Raw genomic sequence first — 27876 nt, forward strand, 5'->3', positions numbered from 1 at the left:
AGACTTGTAGGAGAAAATGGGACAAAAAGAAATACACACCAGTGAGTTATATACATACACATATACTCTTATAATTTCTACAAAGATATAATCAAATCAAAATAATACTCTGGAGCAAAAGATAATGTACTATGGATCAAAGTTTAACCTCAAGTGTTACTTATAGGTCCGGGTTTTACAATTTTAGAATCTGAAATCAGTGCTGTTCAAAATGAACAAAAGAGGTGATAAGTAGTAGGAATGTTTTTAAAAGACTGATAAGGGTTTATAACAACATAAACCGATATTTTATTATTAAATGGAGAACTATGATACAAATTTGTATATACAGTGTAATTATCAAGCAAAATTTTTACAATATTATGCAAAAGCCAGTGGTGAAGTCTTACACCTTATCTTTCACTAATGTGTCTTTCTACAGACCTTTAAAATAACAGATTAAAATAACCAAACCCACATGTGAGTGCATGTGTATGTGTGCACACGCCCCCATCACAGAAAACTTAAACACTTTTCTTTCTGCAGGTATTTGGCAGAGATATATAAGCCATAAGTATATTAACAATCTCCTATAAAAATAAATACAGCATTTTAAAACTTACCATTAATTGTTTCAAGATTATCTTAGATTTATAAGAGTTATAAGCCTCTAAGGTGGTGGTGGTGGTGGTGCTGCTGCTGCTGCTAAGTCGCTTCAGTCGTGTCCGACTCTGTGCGACCCCATAGACGGCAGCCCACCAGGCACCCCCGTCCCTGGGATTCTCAAGGCAAGAACACTGGAGTGGGTTGCCATTTCCTTCTCCAAAGCATGAAAGTGAAAAGTGAAAGTGAAGTCGCTCAGCCGTGTCCAACTCTTAGCGACCCCATGGACTGTAGCCCACCAGGCTCCTCCATCCATGGGATTTTCCAGGCAAGAGTGCTGGAGAGGGGTGCCATTGCCTTCTCCTAAGGTGGTGCTAGTGGTAAAGAACCCACCTGTCAATGCAGGAGACGTGAGTTCAATCCCTAGGTGGGGAAGATCCCCTCGAAGAGCATGGATAGAGGACCTTGGCAGGCTATAGTCCATAGGGTCTCAAAGACATGACTAAAGCGACTTAGCATTTAGCAAGCCTGTCACAGATTCCCCTAATACTAACATCTTTTAAAAAACCACAGTACAATTATCAAAACTAAGAAATTAAAGTTGTATGATACTATAAACTACAGACTTTATTTTGATTTTACTACTTTTTCCAGTAATAAATTTGTTTCAGGATCCTACAATTCCTTCATCTTTCTTTATTTTTCATGACCTTGGTATTTTTTAAGACTGTTGGTCAGTTATTTTATAACTGGGCTTGTTTGATTTTTCTCATGATTAGACTGAGGTTATAAAATATTGAGAAAAACAATATAGAAGTGATATACCCTTCTCCATGCATGATGTGACAGGTACATCAATATATTTTATTACTGGTAATGTTAACTTTGATCATTTGGGCTAAAGTGATATCTGTGACATTTCTCCACTGTAAAGTTACTATAGTGGAGGAAAAAAGTTACTTCTTTTTCGTAATTAGTATTTAAGGTGAGACACTAAGATTATGCACATATCCTGACCTACTTTAAGTTTTCACACATTAAATTTAGCATCTCTCCATGGATCTTACCTGCAACAATCATAACTATGATTTTTCTAGTGGTGGTTTTATATTTCTCTTGTTCCTTTTACATTTTTTAATTGCAATATTTTTCTAAGAAAAAATTATCCCTTGCCCACCTTTTATTATTTGTGTTTTCATTCATCTGTTCAGTTAATCACATGTATCAATACACATTAAAGGGTATATATCTTATTCTCTAGTAATAATTGCACGTATCATTACTGATTTTGTTGATCTGTTTCTAGCTTTGGCACTGGGAATTCCTTTAGGTTGGTTCCTGTGACCTTTGACAAAGCATAGCATTCTAAAATCATGCTAATTTCAATGAAAGAATTTTTATCCAACTGCTTCCCTCCCCCTCACTAATTACATTAATCATATGCTAACCTGAGACACAGATTTCATCTTCATTTCTTCAGTAGTAGCAGCAGGGAAAGAACAAGTTGAAGCACAGTAATAATGAATAAAAGAACTTTCTTTTGAAGACAGGTTCTGAAATAAAGGAAGTGCCTGAACCCAAGACAATGGATAAGAAAGCTCTAATTCTCCATTGGTTGTACTTATTTCTGTCATAATGTCTTTCAATTTCAATTCTTCTCTCTGTGAAATAGAACTGTGTAGCTCAAGGAAAATGAATTCAGTCGATTTTGCTATGAAAGAAAAAAAAATCGGTTTTTATTGGTAGTATTATTTTGCAAGGGGATTAAAATTAAAATAATTTGATTATTAGTAACAATAAGGATGGTATAAGGCTCAACAAACTATTTTGCATCATAGTTAATAACCCAGGCAAATTGAATTCCAAAACAACCATTAGTAGCCTAGAACCAAAACTCACAATTTTAGACTCCTACTGCATTAGAATACAAACTCCACAATGGTACTGTATTTCCAGTACCTGGCATTTATTAGATGTGAGCAAATATTTGTTAATGATTGAAATATATACATTATATACAAAACAGACAGCCAGTAGAAAACTGCTATATAGCATAGGGAGCTCAACCTGCTTGCTCTGTGATGATCTAGAGGGGTGGGATGGTGGGGTGGTAGGGAAGACCAAGAGGAAGGAGATATGCGTATACTTATGGCTGGTTCACATTGTTGTATGGCAGAAAAAAACATTATATTATAAAACAATTATCCTCCAATTAAAATAAACAATTAATTAAAAAAATTTGTTAATGAGTATGTGAATAAGTAAATGATGACTAAACAATTATTTTTCTCTAGCCTTCTCTATATAGCAAATCTGCTCATTAAAATTTTCATTCCAACACTTCCTTCAGAATCATCTTCTTTCATTAGTCATTTCAACAGTGGTTTCAAATGACATTCTCACCTCCCACAATGATTATAAATGGCTTGAGCATCTTCCCAACTCCTCTGCTATTGGATCATAAATTTCCCAAATTAATTTGGAAGCAATCAAGATAACAAAATAAGGAATTTTAAAGATTTAAAATTCAGATCATTACTTAACATCTTTAATATGCAAGGCAGTAGGAGGGGAAAAGGTAGAGAGATTAAAGAGATAAGAAAGAAATTTACTAATCTGATTTAACTAATTCTAAACCAGACTCCTTAGGAGTTGGAAACTAAACAAAGTTGGAAAATATTTCAAGATACATATATACCGATAGGAACATTGGAAAAGTATTCAATCCAGTCTTAGAAAAATGATACATAAGTAAGTATATCAAGTTTTCTTTTTTAGAAACTAAAGAAAATCTTGAAAGACTTCTGTATTTTATTTAACTTTGCCACTGATTAGTTCTGTCATAGGTCATTATGAAATCAGGGCAAGAACTCTTATGATAGGCAGCCAAGGATGTCAACTGACTAAAAGGTAAGGTACTGCTTTTATTTTAGAAGATAATTTTAATTGGTTGAGTAAAATTATAAGGAGAAATTATGAATAAAGTAATTTATCTTAAATAATATCAAGGGATAAATTATTTTTAATTCAGTGAACTTAATTTCAATTCAATGAAATGATTACATTCTACTAAATTATTTTAGAGGAAAATTATTTTATAGGAGTTCTCAGATAATCTTGACATTTAAAAGAAATCTTTTTATACTCACATTGCTGGCTGAATACAGAGTTTTCCAGTTGAGTCTGAATCTCCTGAAGATAATTTGAGGAGACCCAAAGAAAGAGGATAGCATGACTTTTTTTACTGTGATCATCATCTTTATTTTTCCATAATCCAAATCTCTTTAAATGTGTGGTATCCACTAGCAATGAAATCTCATGCACGGACACTGAAAAAAGTAAAAGATAACAAGGTAATAAATTAATCTGTTTAGGAATACAACACATGCACTGTATGACTCCTCTTTAACAATATATTTTTCAAAAAGAATTACATGCAATGTTTTTCAAAAATATTATTTATAGCACATTTCAATAAACTTGGCTGAAATACCTAAACACTATTATTAGAGTAAAAAAGATCATATAAATTAGAAAGGGCTAAATAATTATTAAATGGTAATAAAAAGTAGGAAGTTAGCCTCTCACCATTATATGATCTCAGACTATCTTATCAATGCAGTAAACTAAGCACAGTGTAACTAAGAAAATTATATAATTCTATTTTGGTCAATACTATCAACCAAGATTCCAAATGCTATCATAAGCCACTTAACACCTATTTCCCTTCTAAAACATTTATCCAAAGATTCTCAAGAGTAATATGAGCTTCTGAAGGATCTAGGATAATTTTTTTTTTGGAGGCACCGCAGTTTGCAGGATCTCAATTCCCCACCAAGGATTAAACCTGGACTATGGCAGTAAAATTAAATTATTTTTAATTAAAATTTTAAATTAAGAAATTAAAAGACGCCTACTCCTTGAAGAAAAGCTATAACCAACCTAGACAGCATATTAAAAAGCAGAGACATTACTTTGCCAACAAAGGTCCGTTTAGTCAAAACCATGGTTTTTCCAGGAGTCATGTATGGATGTGAGAGTTGGACCCATAAAGAAAGCTGAGCGCCAAAGAACCATGGTGTTAGAGAAGACTCTTGAGAATCCCTTGGACTACAAGGAGATCAAACCAGTCAATCCTAAAGGAAATCAGCCCTGAATATTCATTGGAAGGGCTGAAGCTGAAGCTCCAATCATTTGGCCACCTGATGCAAAGAACTGACTCACTGGAAAAGACCCTAATGCCAGGAAAGACTGAAGGCAGAAGGAGAAGGGGACGACAGAGGAAGAGATAGTTGGATGGCATCACTGACTCAATGGACATAAGTGAGCAAGCTTCGGGAGTTGGTGATGAACAGGGAAGCCAGGCATGCTGCAGTCCATGGGGTCACAAAGAGTCGAACATGACTGAGCGACTGGACTGAACTGAACTGAATGGCAGTAAAAGCCCAGAATCCTAACCACGAAGCAACCAGGGAATTTCTAGGATGAAATCTCTTAAAATTTTCCGAGGTTTTACTGCTCAAAATTTTGAGGTAATCTGAATTAACACTTTTCCCTTTCATTTAGTGAAAAGAATCTCCTGGAAGGACCTTATTTTGTAACTCAAAGACACATACAAAACTGGTGTAAAGAAGTCCTGAGGTCATCTGGTTCAACTGTGAGAAAACAAGTAGCTGAACTAGGAATATAAATATCAGTTAAGTACAATCCCAAGACTGTTACCTATCTGAAATAAATCTCTTACTACTCCTCCCCCTGTTTTTTCCTGGCACAGTGCTACTCAAAATGCAACATTCTCAGCTTGCAACATTGCCATCAGCCCGGAAGCAATTGGAAATACAGAATTCAGGCCCCACACTGGATATACAGAATCAAAATCAGCACTTAGAGAAAAATAAAAAAATAAACAGGTAATCCAGATGAACGTTAAAGTTTGAAAAGGATTTTACAATGAGCATTCAAATACTCATTAACTTGTCATCTTAATGTTTTCCAAGATAGCTATTCTATTCATTTTTTCTTTATTTCTTTCCCATTTCCTCCTTCCTTCCGCTATTCTTTTCTTCCATTATTTCATTTCTTCAGGTTTTTTCCTTGTTCTCTTTCTGGATTTCTATTTCTCTTCTGTGCCTGTCCATATGCATGCCTGCCTGACTTGCTCTCTTTCTATCCTGTCATGTCTTATTCTAACCTACCTCCCCTCTTCTTTTACTACTTACTGGCTCCTTTTTTTTTTTTGTATGTCTTTTTTTAATTGAAATATAGTTGACATATAATATTAGTTTCAGGTTACAACATAATGGTTTGATTTTTGCATACATTATGAAATGATGACCATAATAAGTTTAATAACCATCTTTCTCCCTATAAAGTTATTATAATATTACTTACCATATTCCTTATATTGGAGATTATATTTCTGGGGCTTATTTATTTTAAATAAATTTATTTTGCCTTATTCACTTAATTTTGTCCAGCTCCCCATCACCCTCCTCTCTGGCAACTAGCTGCTTGTTCTGTTTATATATGAGTCTGCTTCTCTTTTATTTTTAGATTCCACATACAAGTGTGATCATACAGTATTTGTTTTTGTCTGCCTCATTTTGCTAAGCATAGTACCCACTAGATCCACCCATGTTGCCACAAATGGCAAGATTTCATTTTACAATGGTTGAGTAATATTCCATATATCTCGCATCTTCTTTATCCATTCATCTATCAATAGACACTTAGGTTGCTTCCACATATGTTTGCTTGGCTACTGTGAATAACGAATGCTGCAGTGAATACTGGGGGTGCATGTACTTTTTCAAAATAGTGGTTTGTTTTCTTAGAGTAAATATCCTGAAGTGAAATTTTTGGGTCACACAGTTCTATTTTTAATTTTCTGACCAACCTCCATACTATTTTCCATTGTGGCTGCATCAATTTACATTCTGAATGTATGCCAACAGTGCAAGAGGGTTTCCCTTTTTTCTGCATCCTTTCCAACACTTGGCTTCCCTAGTGGCTCAAACGGTAAAGAATCTGCTTGCAATGCAGGATACCCAGGTCTGATCCCTGGGTCAGGAAGATCCCCTGGAGAAAGGAATGGCAGCCCACTCCAGTATTCTTGCCTAGAGAATCTCATGGACAGAGGAGCTTGGCAAGCTACAGTCCATGGGGATGCAAAAAAAGAATCAAACATGACTGAGCAACTAACACTTTCCAACACTTGTTATTTGCTGTCATTTTGATGATGGCCATTCTGACCGCATGAGGTGGTATCTTGCTGTGGTTTGGATTTGCATTTCACTGACAATCAGTGATGTTGAGTATCTTTTCATGTATCTGTATGTCTTCTTTGGAAAAATGTCTGTTCAGGTCCTCTGCCCATGTTTTAGTTGTTTGTTCCATTGATGTTGAACTGTATGCATTCTTTATATATTTTGGATATGAACTCTTTATCAAATATATGATTTTCAAATATTTTCTCCCATGCTGTACACCTGAAATTAATATGTTGCATGTCATTTATACCTTTATTTTAAAAAAAGAATTTGAGAGGTAGCTCTGTTGCATAGATCTTTATCTACAGATTATAGCACTATCTTTTATGAAATTTTCTTTTGAATCACAGGTCTTTGTTTCTTCTAAATAGCTAATGTTATATTGTTCCATAATAACTTATTAAAATTTCCTAATTAAAAATATCAGGGTGTGTATATACACACACACACACATATACATATTCTAATATATTACATATGCCTTATACATTCTTACTACTTATAGTAGCTTCCTAATCATTAAATTTATTCTAATAATACATAGTTGTAGATTCTGTACATGGTATATGGGAAGAGTCCAACTAAAGTTACTTCAATCTCATCTTCAGTCTGGGGAAGGTTTCTTCTTCCCCAGTTCATTTCTGAAGTGCTATCTGTATATATTTTTCTTGCTCATTCTTTTCATAATTTATTCTCTAAAGAGACTGTTCTCTGTTGCTTATTATTAGTTCTCTTAGTGTTGTTTATTCTGAAAGGTTTTTATTTGGGAAGAGAATGAGAAACCTCAGTCTCCACAAATTACAGGTACATTTTCTAATCCACTTTGTACTTTATCTAATCCATTAGATAAAAGTGTACTTTATCCACTTTTTCTAATCCACAGGTACTTTATCTAATTCATTAGGTAACAAATGGTATAAATGCTCTTTCTTAATCCCTATGCAAAGCCATTTACATGGTTGTGTGCAACACTAAAAATTTTCTTCATTCTTAACTTACAGTTTCTATTTTCATCCATTTTTATATATCAAAACTCTCACTATAAAAACTATTTTTCTTATCCCTTAATATTACTTTAAGTCATTAAAATAATATACCATTTTAAGTGTTACAAAATATTTTAACTCCTTTGGAAGCTACTAAAATAGTGTTAGGTTGAAACACATTATTAATCTTACATTTATGCAAATTCTATAGTGGAAAAAAGTATGAAAAACTAGTTGCAGAAATACTTCAGAATTTTTGCTGACCAGTTTTATACTCAAAATTACAGTGAAAAGAGGTCATAAGACAATGATAGCTTACCTTGAAATGGGATCTTAATATACTTTGTTGTGAACTAAAGAAAAAACAAAAAAGCAAAACAGGAGTTACCACTCAAAATGTGTTACTATTCAAATTTTTCAAAAAATTGTTCTTCTTTAAACCACAAGTAAGTAATCAAAGTCTATGTACTAAAAGTCATAAATCTTTTCCTCTTAAACTAAGAAGATATTTCATTGTAAATACTTTGTCTTACAGAAGTTTAAGAACCCTGTGCAAGGAATTTAATTTTCAATATGCTCATTTATAAAACCAGTAAGACTATACGTAATATATTTTCAAAATGTTTCCAGAATATTTAAGGAAGAAATAAGATAAAGTCCAAAAGAACTGCCAAGAGACCTCAGAGTATCAATGATTTTGGTTAATTAACTACAAAGCAGAATTTGATTCTTATCTCTGTTGACATTCCCAGGATTCATTTTTCTTTGTTTCATGTTATACATTTCCTTCTGACTGAGATTCAGCAAGGTTCCCGCTCATTCCACTACATCTGTGCCAAGACACTAAATTTTCTCTAGGTATCTTTTGTATATATCTGATCTCCTTAATTGTTGATTTTATAATAAACTTTCAAGAGTTATGGAGCACCTAAATCTTACGTGTACCATCTAAAATAGAGGTCCCTTCAAGTCTGTCAAATTAATTCATGCCTATTGATTTGTTACTTGGTTAGGTTTCCCTTTTGATCAATACATTTATGAAACTGTTGACCAAATCAGGGATATAGCCTGTGAGCAGAAAACAAAATTTAAAATGGTGTTGGTACAGGGGTACCTAAATTAACTACCAACAAAGTTCCAAATAAGTAGCAAACAATGTTTGGTGAAACCACAGGTTTACTATGCCTCTTTTTTTTTCTAATTAAAAATTTTTTTCATGCTGTAGTTTCCCAAATATAAAACTCACATTTCATTGTGTTAAGTTAGCCACTAAAGCAAAATTTGAGCAAAAGGACAAATGGGGTTCAAATGTTGCCTCTCTTATCCCTACTACTTTTTATAAACAATAAGTAGGTAAACTTAGGCAACTTACTGAACCTCTCAGCTCTAGGTCAGAACATTAATCAAGAGGAGCTATCATCATTAGACTCTAGCATCTGATTCAGTATGTTATCTAATCTGATTTAGTCAAATACATCTTATTACTATGTCACTTTCATGTAACTGCTGTATATTTCGTGTATATACCCCTTGCTAAATTCTTTCTGACATGTTTCACTGGGTCATTAATCTCATAAAATATATCTTAGCAATTGTAAATAATGAGCTATAGAAAATGAATATAAGAAGTGTTTGCTATTAAGATTTTACAGTCATTACTATGAAATTATGAATTAGAAGTAGTACATCTATATATCTGGCTGCTGCTTTCTACATTATTGTTTCCTTCTCCCACCATAAGCAACCTTGTCCTATCAAAACTTTCAACTTGGCAAGAATTACATACTCATTTTGCCTTTTTCAATGACTAAGCCAACATGCAACCTTCCCAAAGTCAAAGCCCTGAATGCAGCAAAAAACTGAATCCCTAGTTAAGAAATCAGAAAGATGTTCTTGTGGCAATAAGGTAATCCCAAGTTCTCTGAAATCATACCATATCTATTTAAACTTAAAAATAAAGCTGAACATAAGAGATTTTTTGTAACTTCTAACAACAGCCAGTACAGTTTTTTTAATATATACTTAATAAACATTTTTCCTATTATTAACAAAGTTAAGATCTAAAAAATTAAATGTGCAGCATTCTCTACTGCAGCATTCTCAACATTATAAAAAAAAAAGGCAATAATAACTTAAATGTACCACTCTAAAATAATGGCTCTAACTTATATAAGAGTTTCCCACTACAGGTATTTCTCTAGTGCAGCTCAACTGTAACTGTCATGACAGAGAACAATATCTCCAGCATCCATAACAATACACAGCAGATACTCATTAAAGATCTGGAAAATGACTAAGTTTAATTCTCTAATATACTATCCCCTCCCAAAAAATAAGACGTTCTTTACCTTATAAGTTATATAGAATATGATAAACTCTGTCTGAACAAGAATATATATTAAGTTTTTTGAAAAGCTTGAAATTTTTAAGACTTTTACGTTTTTCCTGTTTTATGTTATTCATTATATTTTTCAACCTTAAAACTTCTTAAAATCCCTCCATAGTAACATAACTGTTTTAATTTTTGAAGAATTCCTCTCAACCTTTCTTCACACACATATATTTTACCTGCATATATTTACTTTAATTTACTAAACCACATTCCTATAATCAGACATTTAAGATTTTTTGTTTTTAATTAAAGTCTGCATTCCAATAGACATGAGACAAATGTTTAAGACCTGCTTTATGACATTTATTGAATATCTGCAGTCCTATATTACTTGTAATAGCAAAATACTGGGGACAACTGCAATGTCCAACAGTCAGGAATTCAGAACAATCCAATCATTCCAAAATAGGTAGGTGAATTAATTTAATGTGATTATGGTAAGTTAGAAAACAGTATGCAGAATGGACTGCTCTGGTGGCTCAGTGGTAAAGAATCTGCCTGCCAGTGCAGGAGATGCAAGTTCAGTCCCTGAGTCAGGAAGATCCCCTGGAGAAGGAAATAGCAACCCACTCCAGTATTCTTCCTGCGAAATCCCGTGGCCAGAGAAGTCTGGCAGGCTACAGTCCATGGGGTCACAAAAGAGTCAATTAAACAACAATATATAATGCTACATCCTTTGGTTTTAAAGATATACAGTTAATATGGAGAATACAGAATGATGTAGAGTTACTACTAATTGTCTCTGGATAAGCAAGATTACAGGTATTCTTCAAATTGTTCCTTTATTCATTTGTGGATTTCCCTGGTGGCTCAGCTGGTAAAGAATCTACCTGCAAGGCAAGAGACCTGGGTTTGATCCTTGGATTGGAAAGATTCCCTGAAGAAAGGAAAGGCTGCCCACTACAGTATTCTGGCCTATACAACTTCATGGACTGAACAGTCCATGGGGTGGCAAAGAGTCAGACACGACTGAGCGACTTTCACTTTATTCATTTGTAGTTTTTTGTTTGGTTTTGGTTTTTGCCCATAACAAGTCTACCTGAGTGTATAATAGCATAATTAATACACTAATTAATGAAAACCCACTGAGGAATATTTATGTTAAATTTTTCTCCCTTAACTAATCAGTTACTATAACATATTTAGGTTACCTAATTTTTGGCCATTACAAAGAACTCTACAGAAAAAACTGGTCAAACCTGGGTTTTAAATGAAAAAGCTAAAAAGTAAGGGGAAAAATTAAGAAAAAGTGAACAAAATTTCTTAAAGTAATTTTAAAAATCAACCTAGGCATATCAAAAGCATTAATATCTGAAAATTAGTGATCAGAGAAGATACATTTTAAACAGAATTGCTGTGATGTTTTCAATCAAAGCAATTTTAACTATATCATAAGCTACCACTATGGGTACTTCCCAGAATTTGTACACGGTTACTCTGTTGGGATAATAGAGTGCATGGTACATGGTCACCAAGTAAACATATACTTCACGTCTTAAATCATATACTGTCCTCTCTGTGATGTCTTCCCTGACTGCTCCAGCCAGAGGAAAGGAGAGATCATGTCTTAACATTTTTATATTCCCTACCCTATCTATAAGACAGTGAAATATTGCTAAATCTTCTAGGAAAATACTTGAATTATAATTTGATATAGTCAATTCAACTAATGTTTATAAGTGCCTATTTAAGTGTGAGCCATTTATGTAAAGTATAAGAGGGAGTAAAATATGGTTCCTCATCACAAGATGCTTAAAGTCTAATAGAGAGATCTAGGCAAGAATACAAACAAAAACACAAAGAATCAATCTTACAACAGATGTACAAACAAAGTGCTGTAAGTACACAGTAAAAGGAGAAGTTAATTCTGGCTAGGAAGAAGAAATCAGGAAAGGTTTTCGGGAAGAGGAGGTATTTCAGATAAGCCTTAAAATATTTTAACAGGCAGAAAAAAGTAGTGAGAAAATATAGAGAACTGAGCAAAATCTAGCATGGCTTTCATATATAAAATGTGAGGCATTAATATTGAAAAGAAAGTGGAAAAATAAGAGGAACTATTCCTGGATATCCTTAAAGTAACAAGTTTAGGAATTTGGAGAGCTCTGTTGTTGTTCAGACACTTGGTCGTCTAAGACTCTTTGCGACCCCATAGACCGCAGAGTGCCGCGCTTCCCTCTTCTTCACCATCTCCCAGAGCTTACTCAAACTCATGTCCATTGAGTTGGTGATGCCATCCAACCATCTCTTCCTCTGTCATCCCCTTCTCCTCCTGTCTTCAATCTTTCCCAGCATTAGGGTCTTTTCTAATGAGTCAGTTCTTTACATCAGGGGACCAAAGTACTGAAGCTTCAGCTTCAGCACCAATCCTTCCAATGCATATTCAGGATTGATTTCCTTTAGAATTAACCAGTTTGATCTCCTTGCAGTCCAAGGGACTCTCAAGAGTCTTCTCCAATACCACAGTTCACAAGCATCGATTCTTCAGCACTCAGCCTTCAGCACTCAAATCCACACGTGACTACTGGAAAAACCATAGTTTTGACTATGTGGACCTTTGTTGACAAAGCAATATCTGTTTTTTAATATGCTGTCTAGGTTTGTCATAGCTTTTCTTCCAAGGAGCAAGCATCTTTCTATTTCATGGCTGCAATCACCATCTGCAGTGATTTGGGAGGCCAATAAAATAGTCTCTCACTGTTTCCATTGTTTCCCCATCTATTTACCATGAAGTGATGGGACCAGATGCCATGATCTTAGTTTTTTAAATGCTGAATTTTAAACCAGCTTTTTCACTATCCTCTTTCACCTTCATCAAGAGGCTCTTTAATTCCTCTTCACTTTCTGCCATAAGGGTGGTACCATCTGCATATCTGAGGTTATTGATATTTCTCACAGCAATCTTGATTCCAATTTTGATTTTGGCAGCATGAATCCAGAAGATTCTTGCTTCATCCAGCCGGTATTTTGCTGGAGAGCCTGGAGGGCTGCAGTCCATGGGGTCGCAAAGAGTCAGACACAAGTGAGCAACCAAGCACAGCACTCTGCATATAAGTTAAATGAGCAGGGTGAGAATATACAGCCTTGACATACTCCTTTCCCTATTTGGAACTAGTCTGTTGTTCCATGTCCGGTTCTAACTGTTGCTTCTTGACCTACATACAGATTTCTCAGGAGGCAGGTCAGGTGGTCTGGTATTTCCATCTCCTTAAGAATTTTTCACAGTTTGTTGTGATCCACATAGTCAAAGGCTTTAGCATTGTCAATAAAGCAGAAGTAGATGTTTCTCTGGAATTCTTTTGCTTTTTCTATGATCCAACAGATGTTGGCAATTTGATCTCTGGCTCCTCTGCCTTTTCTAAATCCAGCTTGAACATCTAGAAGTTCTCAGTTCACACACTATTGAAGCCTAGCTTGGAGGATTTTGAGCATTGCTTTGCTAGTATGTAAAATTAAAGCAATTGTACAGTAATTTGAACAATCTTTGGCATTGCCCTTCTTTGGGGTTGGAATGAAAACTGACCTTTTCTAGTCCTGTGGCCACTGCTAAGTTTTCCAAATTTACAATAATTTAAACTCAGTTTATAATAATTTAAATTAATAAAATAAGATTCACTCTTTTTGCTATCAATTATACTCCAAAGAAATATTTACTTTACCATCAAATAAGTGTTAGAACCCAAAGAATATCAGTGTTGCACATGATTCTTTTCATACATAATCTTCATTAGAGTAGTCAGATTAGAGACATGATTTTAGGGCATTCCTCTACAGTTTCAAAATTTCCTATTTAAAGATATGTTTCAAAACAGATATATTAACATATTCAAAATGTCCTATATAAACTAATATCAATTCCATTTTCATTTGCACTAAAGAGGCAATCTGAAAATTGACCTTGCCCAAAAGCAAAACTAAAGAAAAAATATATATACTTACTGTAACACAACCTTTAGAAGCTCCTTTTATTTTACCAATATAAACAGAAGTAAATATAAAATCCAGTTGTAGATCCATCTCATTCTTAGGTATAAGACAGGAAATGTTTTCCATGACAGGATTATATGAACATAATTCAGATGAAGTCTATCAACAAAAAAATTATAAAATGCATGTAATGCTAAGTATTATATAAATGTTGACAATGATTTTTTAAGTCATATACGTCTTTAAATTATCATTAATGAGTTTGTGAAGGATTTTACACTGTTCTTACTGTCAAGAAACAGTTATCTAGATTTTTCCCTTAAAAAGTATGATTTACTTTGATAAAATTACTCTAGTTGAATTCTAAATTAATTCCATAGGGCCTACAATACAGAAATACATCCTTCTCTGTATCAAATTCATGATTTTAAATTCAGTATTCCCTAATGGGCTTTATTTATTTTTAACTCAACAAAAATAAATTAAGATTTATATAATGTTTAGTTTAACATGCGTTTTTAAATATCTCTTCTAGTCACCAGAACAACCCCATAGGGCAAGTTATTTTTTTATTTATGCATTTCATAAGTAGAGCTAATAGATGTTTGGACTGGTTAAGTGACTTGCTTAAAATAACACTGCTACTAAGAAGCAAAACTAAGACAAATCAGCTTTCTATCTGCAGGTCAAGGGATATTTCAAGCATATAAAATTGTTTCTATAAACCAAGATGATGCTGTTAGCTATTGCATTCTTAGTGCACAAGAAGGGATATAACTGCCTAAGAAGCACTGATATATCAAATCTATATGATTTACTATGTGCACTATGTCTCAAAAATCATTCCACTTCTCCTCAAAAAATTCACAACTCTGCTTTTAAGTTATAATAGACGACCAGGCAGTATCAACAGCAGCAATTTTCCATGATCTCTTCTGAGTTCTACAATGCTTTCAGATGACTTTTTCAATTCCATATTTGCATAGCTGTTGCACATTATGCCTCTTTAACCTTGATATTGCTAATGACCAAATAAACCACGAGTAGAGCAATTATTGGAGAAGGCAATGGCACCCCACTCCAGTACTCTTGCCTGGAAAATTCCATGGACAGAGGAGCCTGGTAGGCTGCAGTCTGGGGCTGCAAAGAGTCGGATACGACTGAGCGACTTCACTTTCACTTTTCACTTTCTTGCATTGGAGAAGGAAATGGCAACCCACTCCAGTATTCTTGCCTGGAGAATCCCAGGGACAGGGGAGCCTGGTAGGCTGCCGTCTATCGGGTCGCACAGAGTCGGACACAACTGAAGCGACTTAGCAGCAGAGTAATTATGCATGGGTATTCACTCCCCTACCTCTAGAAAACGCTGATTAATCTTCACCTCAAACATGCGCTCTACTCGTTATTTTTAATCCAGCTCACAATGCCATTTATCTGCTTAACAGAATTTTTTATCATTCTCATCTTTTATTGTTTACTGTACTCTTCTTATCCCTTAAGCAAAAAAGGGGGAATCTAATCAACTACAGATGGTTCTAATTAGTCAAATAACTGTGTGTTTTAAGTGATAAATTGAGAAGAGGAGTTATAAAAAATTCCTTATTGGGTCTCACAATTGGTAAAGACTAACTGCCTTTTAAAAATGGTCAATCCATACTTCTAACAACTTCATTTAAAACTGGAAACAAGGAAGGGTGCAGAGGTATATTCTGCCTAACAGATCTTGGTAGATCTCTATGTTATTTACTGCTTGGCTGTGATCATATGTTGTCAGCTCTACAAGGGATATAATTTTCCTTTAACATGATCATTTCATACTGCACTGTTAATTTACATGCTGCCAAGGGAACTGCAGTTCATTTAGAATTTTGAACGCATTATCAACACTTTTAATTACAAATACAGCTACACTATCAGGTAGGCTGCTGGCCCAGATGGGCAACAATTGCTACATTTTAACAAAAATTCACAACACAACTACTGAGGTGATTTCTGTATGAAGTAACAAATGCAACAGAAACACCCATGAAATAATAATCAACCTATCAGACTGTTTTCATTGAACTGACTAAATTCTTCATCACACTCTACAGAATAACAGTCTTTGCATTATTCAAAAACAATTAACATAAGTTAACCATAATTCTGCACTGGTAGTGACTGACAATCATTTCTTTAAAACAGGAAAATCAGAAGCTGATAATATGAATGAATACCGACAATAAATAACTTGAACCTTACTTTAGAGCTATACTCTTCTAAGACGTATGTCAAAAACACCACTGGCTGACATTAAACCAACACACACTTCCACTTCTGTAAGAAGGAAGAGACAAAGGACTTATCAAACTGATAGGTTTGTGACACTTTTCTAAATGCTTTCATATGTTGTTTCATTTAATACTCAAAATAATCTTGTGAAATAGGTGTTATCACTCTCATTTAGTATATAAGTAAACAGGCTTAAAGTTAAGGGACTTGTCCAAATGGCAGATCCAAGATCTGAACACAGCTCTGTATAGCTCAAGATGTCAGGTTCTTTCCTCTATATCACGCTTTTTTAATAGCATGTGAGGAAAAGGAATAATTCCACGTAGCCCTTGTACTACAAAACTACACAAATACCAGAAACCATTTCATTCTATAAAATATTTTGATAAAGTACTTAAATGTCCAATGAGAAACCAAAAAGAGAATATTTGAGTCAGAATATTTAGACTGAAAAAATAAAACTGACCAAAAGAAAAATGATATTAAGCCTTTCACTTCAAAATAAAGACAATTATATGCTTCCCTCAAACTAATACAAAAGTTATCTTAGAATTCAAACTAAGAAATATGTTATTTTTACATAATATTCTGCTTGATGAAACAAAAAAATAGTCATTAGCCAATAGTGTATATTTCACTGTTAATCTGTGAGAAGACAGAAATAAATTACCTGTACAGACTCACAAGTAATCAATGGTAGTTCTGACACTACTGGTTCAGAAGTACTCTCACTTTCATGAGAAATGGCATCATCCTGCTTAGGCTGTAATTTAAGAATTTCTGAACTTTTCTGTTCAGTGGGTCCTTCTTCATCACTAGAAACAACAACTAAAATGGAAAAATGTACTTTTTTTAATGTGTCACAATAATCACATATAAAAAGAGAATTTTCTAACTCATGCAATGTATCTTTAATAATTCCACTGAACTGAATAATCTAACTTTATTCAGTTTCGATAGTAGCCCATCATTCATTATCTGATTTATGCTGCTACTGCTGCTGCTAAGTCGCTTCAGTCGTGTCCGACTCTGTGCGACCCCATAGATGGTAGCCCACCAGGCTCTGCTGTCCCTGGGATTCTCCAGGCAAGAACACTGGAGTGGGTTGCCATTTCCTTCTCCAATGCTACTTGCATACAATGTTTTCACATCAGTGCTATTATTTGGCAGTTATCTGCAACCTTACTCTCTGGAGGAAGAAGGTATTTTAAAATAGATAAAGCCATTAGGATAACTTAGGAACAGATTCTAGTTCTAATAATATATTATTGCCATCATTCTCGGAGAAGGCAATGGCACCCCACTCCAGCACTCTTGCCTGGAAAATCCCATGGACGGAGGAGCCTGGTAGGCTGCAGTCCGTGGGGTCGCTAAGAGTCAGACATGACTGAGTAGCTTCGCTTTCACTTTTCACTTTCATGCATTGGAAAAGGAAATGGCAACCCACTCTAGTATTCTTGCCTGGAGAATCCCAGGGACGGGGGAGCCTGGTAGGCTACCGTCTATGAGGTCGCACAGAGTCGGACACGACTGAAGCGACTTAGCAGCAGCAGCAGCCATCATTCTAAATTGTACTTTAAGTCCTGTTACATTAGTTTCTTCTAGGAGGAAGAAATGAATGGCAAGGGAAAAATGTGGGAGACTAGTCACTAGATATCCTTTAGAACCTTTTTTGTACCATGTGACTGTATCAAATACTTGAAAATTAAAATCAAAATTAATGACAATAAATAAATAGCACTTAAACTCTCTGTACTTCAGTTCAATCAATCAAAATGACAATAATGGTCCTTACAGATTTGTGCCCAAAAAACCCCAAAAAACTGATGAGATACTGATGAGTACACTAATAAAAAAAAATTACTTCTGCTTCCAAGTACTCCATTCCTTACCTAAATCAATACTACAAAATTAATGACATCCCAAAACTCCAAGTCTTTTTTTTCCTGAAGGTAATATATTCCTGAATATATTTCCTGAAGGTAATATATTCCTGAATATATTTCCTGAAGGTAATATATTCCTGACCTGAAGGTAATATATTCCTGAATATATTTCCTGAAGGTAATATATTCCTGAATATATTTCCTGAAGGTAATATACACGGATGTAATAAATAACACAGTGCCTCAGCAAAATTTCTTTGACAGAAGAAATAAAACAACTAAGCAGAGTAGAGACAATTAATAGCTTTTATTATCCTCATGTTACTTACTTGGTTCAGCAGAGATAAATGATAGGTTCCCTTCACTGTGTTCACTTAAAACAGGTTTTTCTATTGTGTTCAATTCATTCTCATCCTTCACAACTAGAGTAGAATTCCCCACAGTATCAGAGGAAATAGAGCTCTCAAAAGTTTCCATGGCTGAACATCCAGAGGTCATTTGAGGAGAAGCACTCAAAGCCAACTCCTGACCACAATCTGAGGGTAGTTGAGCAAAATCACTTTCTATGGATTCATATGTAACTTCTTCAAACAGTTTTGGATCCTCATGATAGTTTTCACTTGACTTTTCCAACTCAGTGAATACTGCTGGGTCATTTTCTTGCTCTTTCTGAACATAAATAAATGCATATGAAAATCAGCATTTTTCAAATTTAGCTAACATGAAGAATCTTTTTTAAGTTTAAATTCCTATAAAAGTAAAAATACTATATCATTTCTATAATTATAGGAATAGAAAAGTACACAATTACACTATATTACTTGCAAAAGTCTCTCAAGTATTAATATACAGATATAAAGCTTGGTCTATCCAATCAGATGCCTAAATAGTTTTTAAAAGGATGGGAAGGGGAAACACCCATATTTACAAGTGGTTCAGAAGGGTCCCACAATCTAAGTCAACTTTAAATAAGAGAAAAATTTTTTACAGCTTTACTTTGCAAAAGAGGCCATTTGACATTATGTGACTTTAGTTACAAGAGCAAAAAAAATAAAAACTTAGGATAACAATATGAAAAATTAAGAAAATCAATCACTGCCTTCATATCTCTCAGTTCAGTCGCTCAGTCATGTCCAACTCTTTGTAACCCTATGGACTGCAACACATCAGGCCTCCCTGTCCATCACCAACTCCTGGAGTCTACTCAAACACATGTCCATTGAGTCGGTGATGCCATCCAGCCATCTCATCCTCTGTCGTCCCCTTCTCCTCCTGCCTGCAATCCCTCCCATCATCAGGGTCTTTTCCAATGAGTCAACTCTTCGCATGAGGTGGCCAAAGTACTGGAGTTTCAGCTTCAGGATCAGTCCTTCCAATGAACACCCAGGACTGATTTCCTTTAGGATGGACTGGTTGGATCTCCTTACAGTCCAAGGGACTCTCAAGAGTCTTCTCCAACACCACAGTTCAAAAGCATCAATTCTTCGGCACTCAGCTTTCTTCACAGTCCAACTCTCACATCCACACATGACCACTGGAAAAACCATAGCCTTGACTAGACAGACCTTTGTTGGCAAAGTAATGTCTCTGCTTTTGAATATGCTATCTAGGTTGGTCATAACTTTGTTTCAAGGTGTAAGCGTCTTTTAATTTCATGGCTGCACTCACCATCTGCAGTGATTTTGGAGCCCAAAAAAATAAAGTCTGACACTGTTTCCACTGTTTCCCCACCTATTTCCCATGAAGTGATGGGACCGGATGCCATGATCTTCGCTTTCTGAATGTTGAGCTTTAAGCCAACTTTTTCACTCTCCTCTTTCACTTTCATCAAGAGGCTCTTTAGTTCCTCTTCACTTTCTGCCATAAGGGTGGTGTCATCTGCATATGTGAGGTTATTGATGTTTCTCAAGGCAATCTTGATTTCAGCTTGTGCTTCTTCCAGTCCAGCGTTTCTCATGATGTACTCTGCATGTAAGTTAAATAAGCAGGGTGACAATATACAGCCTTGACGTACTCATTTTCCTATTTGGAACCAGTCTGTTGTTCCAAGTCCAGTTCTAACTGTTGCTTCCTGACCTACATATAGGTTTCTCAAGAGGCAGGTCAGGTGGTCTGGTATTCCCATCTCTTTCAGAATTTTCCACAGTTTATTATGATCCACACAGTCAAAGGCTTTGGCATAGTCAATAAAGCAGCAATAGATGTTTTTCTGGAACTCTCTTGCTTTTTCCATGATCCAGCAGATGTTGGCAATTTGATCTCTGGTTCCTCTCCCTTTTCTAAAACCAGCTTGAACATCTGGAAGTTCATGGTTCACATATTGCTAAAGCCACACATCTCCTTTACCATATAAATCTAAATCATGTTTATAATTATAACTCAAAGGCACTGCAAAGTCCTGAAATGCCTTGTGAATCAAAGGACTCAAAAAGCTATCTCCAAAAAACAAAAAGCTATCTCCTTACACTTTTATTGTTAACTATACACTAAGTTTTTGAAACTAAGTAACGTATGCATTAAGTATTATAATTTCTGCAACAGATTTCCTAAACTCTGGAAAAAAAGAAGTCTATAGCAACTGGAAGTAAACTACTACTGATAAAATAGTCTGGTAATAATTTCACAGACCAAGTGAAAAGCAATTGGCTAGATAGTATGACTATTATGTGGTTAAAATAAGACAGAGAGAAGAAATACATCTGTAGGACATATAACAAACCACTAAATATAAAGGCTGGTATCAGAGGAGAAATAGTTTAAACTTTTTTACTTGTTAATAATATAGTTAGCACTCTGTATGTGCCGGTTCCACCAACTGTGGGTTCCACCAACTGCAAATGGAAAATATTTCCAGAAACATAATTCTAGGGATTTACAAAAGGCAAAACTTTAATTTATCATGCACAGGCCACTATTTACATAGCATTTATTTTTCACATCCATTTATGTAACATTTACAATGTATTAGTTGCAAGCAGTCTAGAGATGATTTAAAATGTACAGGAAGATGCAGATTATATGCAAATATTAAACCCTTTAATATAAGAGATTTAATTTAAACGTCTATGGATTTGGTATATCCAAGGTCCTGAAACTAACATACTGTAGATACTCAGTGATGACTGTATTTGAAATTTGTTCCCATAACTATTACTGCAAGAAAAATATTTTAAGTTGCATTTAAAGTATTAAAAAAAAACAGAATCAAAAAATAGGCAAAGAAAAAAGTCTGATGATAAAATCAGAAAGCTAGAAGAACATTATTTGGTCACAGTCAATTCATTTTTATCATAGGACAAATTATTTCATATGACATCTAAATACCTCTACTTACTGTCTGTTCTGCTGACTTATACAGAGAAGCAGGATTATGAGTATCAGGTAAATTACTTCTAAGCCTTTTCTTTCTCTTCCTGGAAATCAGAGTGGGTTCCATTCTTGAAACAGAATTTGTATCATCCTTGTTTCTACTCCCCACTTCAAGATGGTCACAATCTCTACTTCCACTACTGAGGTCTAAAAAACAAGAGAGACATTTTTGGCCAAAAAGTACAGAAAGGATCCTCTTCAGAAGAGCTCAAAGAAAATCATCAAAATTGCTATACTACTCTCAGAGCTAGTTTTTTTAAACTCTACTGTTAAATAAGCACACCAACATGAATAAATATAAAGACACATCCCATCTTAAACTGCATTCACAAAGCAAATGTTCATTGTACAAAAAATATGAGATAAAGGAAATATATTAAAAGGTAGTATTAGTAACCAAAGTAAAGCAATCAAACCATATTTTGCTTTTGCTATAATTGCATTTGACTATGATAAAGAAAAGTCTTAATAAAATTTTGAAAATTAGTGTCTTAAATGCTTTTTAAATTCACTGTCATTTTAGAAATTACAACTAATTTAGACACTGGTTTTCTTTTTTAAATGTAAGGTTTAATACATATATTTAGTAACTGAAAAGGGACAATAATTTGAAACAGTAGAGTACTGATCACTGCTCTCTTAAAAGAAGCCAAAATATTTCTCCTCAGCAGACAATTGTGGTATGTAATCATTCATAAGGCAATCAATTACTTTCAGTTTATTTCTTTTTTGAAAAAAAATCAAGACCTTTAATTTTAAATCTCCAATAAATCTATTACCCTACAGAAAAGGAGGGGCCTCCCTGGTTGGCTTAGATGGTAAAGAATCTGCCTGCAATGCAGGAGACCTGGGTGCAAGCCCTGGGACGGGAAGATCCTTTGGAGAAGGAAATGGCTACCTACTCCAGCCTTCTTGCCTAGAAAATTCCAAGGACAGAGGAGCCTGGCAGAGTCCATGGGGTTGCAAAGAGTCAGACATGACTGAGCGACTAACATGTTATCACAGAAAAGGAAGTGCTACCTTTTTAAAGTCAACAAAGTATTATTATGAAATGCATTTCAAGTATTATCAAACATGCATAGTATTTCAGTTATCAAATATATGTACTATACAAAAATACGTTCCAGAAGGTTCTACCTAAAGTTATCCTAACTAACTGAAGATTATCCTGAATTTTTTTGCTTTCTGAATTATATCATATAAGTACCAACTCAGATATTATACCATTTTATATAAGAGATTTAAGCATTTATGGATTTGGTATGTCCAGGGTGCTGGAATTCACACAAAGCAAGTCCCAAAGCAGCTTCCTTGAATTCATAAACTTAAACCCATGTAACACTGACTGTTCTGACCACTTCATTTACTCAACACTACACACCTTCTATTCAAATTACTCTTGCTCTTACTCTAGCTTTATAAACATCTAACAACTAACATTCATAATACTTCTTTTTCATTGCTTAAAATTAAGGCAGGCATGGGGACAGGACTGAGGCCAAAAACTCAAACCATGAACAGTCTTCCAAATTCCAAAGACAACTCTTAACTCTCTCCCCCAGAAAAATAAACTACCGCCAAATGATCAACACAGTATTTTGAAAAGCACAATAAATTTTATTTGCAATTCTATAAACTGTAATGGTTTCTTTTGTAAACTGTAAGCAGTGAAGGACAGGGAAACCCAGCGTGCTGCAGTCCATGGGGTCACAGAGAGTAGGCCATGACTGAGCAACTGAACAACAAAAACTAAAAAGGTAGTCAAATATAATTTCTACATATAATACTGGATCAAGCTATAATTTTGAAACATAAATACTACAGCAAAAGAAACTGATGCAGGATTAGCTCAAGATGGCAGAGTAGTTGGACAAGAGCTCATCACCTCCTTTTGAAAACATCAAAATCACCACTGAACAACCACCAACAAAAAAATGCTCAAATCCACCAAAAAAGGATACCCAACATCCAAAGACAAAAAGGAGTTCTCAGTGAGATGGTAGGAGGGGCACAATCACAATAAACTCAAGTTTCATACCCACAAGGTGGATGACTCAAAAAGGGGAAAACAATTTAACTACTGAAGTGAAAATTCGGAGCCCCACACCAGGCTTCCAAACCTGGGGGTCCAGCAACAGAAGGAAGAGTCCCCAGAGAATTTAACTATGAAGGCCAGTAGGGTTTGATCACAGGTTTTTCACAGGACTAAGTGAAACGGAGACTCCACTCTTAAAGCGCGCATACAAAGTCTGTGCAAACCAGAACCCACGGTCAAAAGGCAGTAACTTCATAAAGAGACTGGGCAGACTTAACTGCTAGTATTGAAGGGCCTACTGGGGAGGCCTGGACTCAATGAAAGGGAAAAGAACACTGGCAACAGCAGTTCTAAATGACACACTAGACCAGGTGGACTTAACTGCTATCTACAGACCATTCCATCCAAAAGCAGAAGAATACACATTCTTCTCATGTGAAAATGGAATATTCTTTGCATTGAACACATGCTGGGCCACAAAGAGAGCACCAGTAAATTTTAAAACACTAAAATCATATCAAGCATCTTTTCCAACCAAAACACTATGAGATCAGAAATAAACTATGAGAAAAAAAAACTAAAAAAAACAAGCATGTAGACTAAATATGCTATTAAACAGTCAATATAACACTGAAGAAATTAAGTTCAGTTCAGTCACTCAGTCATGTCCCACTCTTTGCAACCCCATGGACTGCAGCATACCAACTGCCCTGTCCATCACCAACTCCTGAACCTTGCTCAAACTCGAATAAATCGAATTAGTGATGCCCTCCAGTCATCTCATCCTCTGTTGTCCCCTTCTCCTCCTGCCTTCAATCTTTCCCAGCATCAGGGCCTTTACCATTGAGTCAGCTCTTCGCATTGGATGGCCAAAGTATTGAAGCTTCAGCTTCAGCATCAGTCTTTCCAATGAATATTCAGGATTGATTTCCTTTAGGATTGACTGGTTGGATCTCCCTGCAGTCCAAGGGACTCTCAAGAGTCTTCTCTAACACCACAGTTCAAAAGCATCAATTCTTCGGTGTTCAGCTATCTTTATGGTCCAACTGTCACATCCATACATGACTACTGGAAAAACCATAGCTTTGACTAGATGGACCTTTGTCAGAAAAGTAATGTCTCTGCTTTTTAATATGTTGTCTGGTAGGTCATAGCTTTTCTTAAATGGAGCAAGCATCTTTGAATTTCATGGCTGCAGTCACCATCTGGTACAGTGATTTTGGAGCCCAAAAAAATAAAGTCTCTCACCGTTTCCATTGTTTACCCATCTATTTGTCACGAAGTAATGGGACCAGACACCATTATCTTAGATTTTGAGTACTGAGTTTTAAGCCAGCTTTTTCACTCTCCTCTTTCACTTTCATCAAGAAGTTCCTCAGTTCCTCTTCATTTTCTGCCATAAGGGTGGTGGCATCTGCATATCTGTGGTTATTGATATTTCTCCCGGCAATCTTGACTCTGGCTTATGCTTCATCCAGCCGGACATTTCACATGATATACTCTGCACATAGGCTAAATAAGCAGGGTAATAATACACACCCTTGACATACTCCTTTCCCAATTTGGAAACAATATATTGTTCCATGCCTGGTTTTAACTTTTGCTTCTTGACCTGCAACAGATTTCTCAGGAGGCAGGAAAGGTGGTCTAGTATTCCCATCTCTTGAGGAATTTTCCACACTTTGATGAGATCCACAAAGTCAAAGGTTTTGGCATAGTCAATAAACAGATGTTTCTCTGGAACTTTCTTCTTTTTCTATAATCCCCTGGATGGTGGCAATCTGATCTCTGGTTCCTCTGCCTTTTCTAAATCCAGCTTCAACATCTGGAATTTCACAGTTCACATACTGCTGAAGATTCACTTGGAGAATTTTGAGCATTACTTTGCTAGCATGTGAGATGAATGCAATTGTGCAGTCATTTGAACATTCTTTGGCATTGCCTTTCTTTGGAATTGGAATGAAAACTGACCTTTTCCAGTTCTGCGGCCACTGCTGACTTTTCCAAATTTGCTGGCATATTGGGTGCAGCACTTTTACAGAATCATCTTTTAGGACTTGAAATAGCTCAGCTGGAATTCCATCACCTCCACTAGCTTTGTTCATAGTGATGCTTTAAGGCCCACTTGACTTTGCACTTCAGGATGTCTGGCTCTAGGTGAGTGATCACACCACCATGGTTATCTGGGTCATGAAGATCTTTTTGGTACAGTTCTTCTGTGTATTCTTGCCATTTTTTCTTAATATCTTCTGCTTCTGTTAGGTCCATACCATTTCTGTCCTTTATTGTGCCCATCTTTGCATGAAATGTTCCCTTGGTATCTCTAATTTTCTTGAAGAGATCTCTGGTCTTTCCCATTCTATTGTTTTCCTCTATTTCTTTGCACTGATCACTGAGGAAGGCTTTCTTATCTCTCCTTGCTAGTCTCTGAAACTCTGCATTCAGATGGGTATAGCTTTCCTTTTCTCCTTTGCCTTCAGCTTCTCTTCTTTTCTCAGCTATTTGTAAGGCCTCCTCAGACAACCACTTTGTCTTTTTGTACTTCTTTTGCTTGGGGATGGTCTTGATCATTGCCTCCTATACAATGTCACAAACCTCCATCCATAGTTCTTCAGGCACTCTATCAGATCTAATCCCTTGAATCTATTTGTCACTTCCACTGTATAATCGTAAGGGATTTGATTTAGGTCATACCTGAATGGTCCAGTGGTTTCCCTACTCTCTTCATTTATGTCCGAATTTTGCAATAAGGACTTTATGATATGAGCCACAGTCAGCTCCCAGTCTTGTTGTTTTTGACTGTATAGAGCTTCTGCATCTTTGGTTGCAAAGAATAAAATCAATCTGATTTCAGTACTGATGATTTGGTGACATCCATGTGTAGAGTCATCTCTTGTGTTGTTGGAAAAGGGTGTTTGCTATGACCAGTGCGTTCTCTTGGCAAAACTCTGTTAGCCTTTTCCCTGCTTCATTTTATACTCCAAGGCCAAATTTGCCTGTTATTCCAGGTATCTCTTGACTTCCTACTTTTGCATCCCAGTCCCTATAATGAAAAGGAAATCTTTTTTTGGTGTTACTTCTAGAAGTTCTTGTAGGTCATCATAGAACCATTCAACTTCAGCTTCTTCATCACTAGCAGTTGAGGCATAAACTTGGATTGTGTGTTAGCTGCTCAGTCATGTTTGACTCTGCAACTCCATGGATTGGGGCTCACCAGGTCCCTCCACCCACAGGATTTTCCAAGCAAGAATACTAGAGTGGTTTGCCATTCCCTTCTCCACAGGATCTTCCCAACCCATGAATCTAACCTGGGTCTCCCAATTTGTAGGCAAACTTTTTACCATCTGAGACACTAGAGAACACTCAAAGTGGAGCATAGACTTTATTACTGTGATATTGAATGGTTTGCCTTGGAAATGAACAGAGATCATTCTGCATTTTTGAGACTGTGCCCAAGTACTGCATTTCAGACTCTTCTGTTGACTATGAGGGCTACTCCATTTCTTCTAAGGGATTCTTGCCCAGGAATAGCATGAAAAGGCAAAAAGATATGACACTGAAAGATGAACTCCCCAAGTTGGTAGGTGTCCAATATGCTACTGGAGAAGAGTGGAGAAATAACTCCAGAAAAAATGAAGAGATGGAGCCAAAGCAAAAACAAATCCCAGTTGTGGACGTGATTGGTGATGAAGTAAATTCTGATGCTATGAAGAACAATATTGCATAGAACCTGAAATGTTAGGCTCATGAATCAAGGTATATTGGAAGTGCTCAAATAGGAGATGGTGAGAGTGAACATTTCAGGAATCAGTGAACTAAAACGATCTGGAATGGGTGAATTTAATTCAGATGATCATTGTATGCATTACTGTGGGCAAAAATCCCTTAGAAAAAATCAAAGAGGATATCAAACAAATACCTAAAGACAAATAAAATGAAAGCACAATGATCCAAAATCTATTGAGATGCAGCAAAAGCAGTTCTAAGAGAGAAGTTTATAGCAATACAATCTTACCTCTGGAAGCAAAAATCTCAAATAAACAACCTAAGCTTATACCTAAAGTGACTAGAGAAAGAACAACAAGCAAAATCTAAAGTTAGTAGACAAAAAGAAATCATACAGACCAGAGTAGATTTAAGTGAAATAGAGCCAAAGAAAACA

General features: G+C 35.5%; 1 protein-coding gene across 11 annotated transcripts in view; it reads right to left on the bottom strand.

Annotated features, from left to right (window-relative positions):
• The window catches only part of SENP7 (SUMO specific peptidase 7), a 170799-nt gene that overhangs the window by 27198 nt on the left and 115725 nt on the right, over positions 1-27876 (bottom strand). For all 11 annotated transcript variants that reach the window (XM_027561898.1, XM_027562138.1, XM_027561836.1 and 8 more), the window contains 7 exons: positions 21645-21826; positions 18640-18979; positions 17095-17252; positions 14166-14312; positions 8157-8190; positions 3732-3911; positions 2031-2293 (listed from right to left, as the gene is read on the bottom strand). In XM_027561898.1, coding sequence (XP_027417699.1) covers positions 2031-2293; positions 3732-3911; positions 8157-8190; positions 14166-14312; positions 17095-17252; positions 18640-18979; positions 21645-21826 — 1304 coding nt within the window. The remainder of the gene's footprint in view (positions 1-2030; positions 2294-3731; positions 3912-8156; positions 8191-14165; positions 14313-17094; positions 17253-18639; positions 18980-21644; positions 21827-27876) is intronic.

The sequence above is a fragment of the Bos indicus x Bos taurus genome, chromosome 1, assembly GCF_003369695.1.
Source record: "Bos indicus x Bos taurus breed Angus x Brahman F1 hybrid chromosome 1, Bos_hybrid_MaternalHap_v2.0, whole genome shotgun sequence".
NCBI classification, from domain to species: Eukaryota; Metazoa; Chordata; class Mammalia; order Artiodactyla; family Bovidae; genus Bos; species Bos indicus x Bos taurus.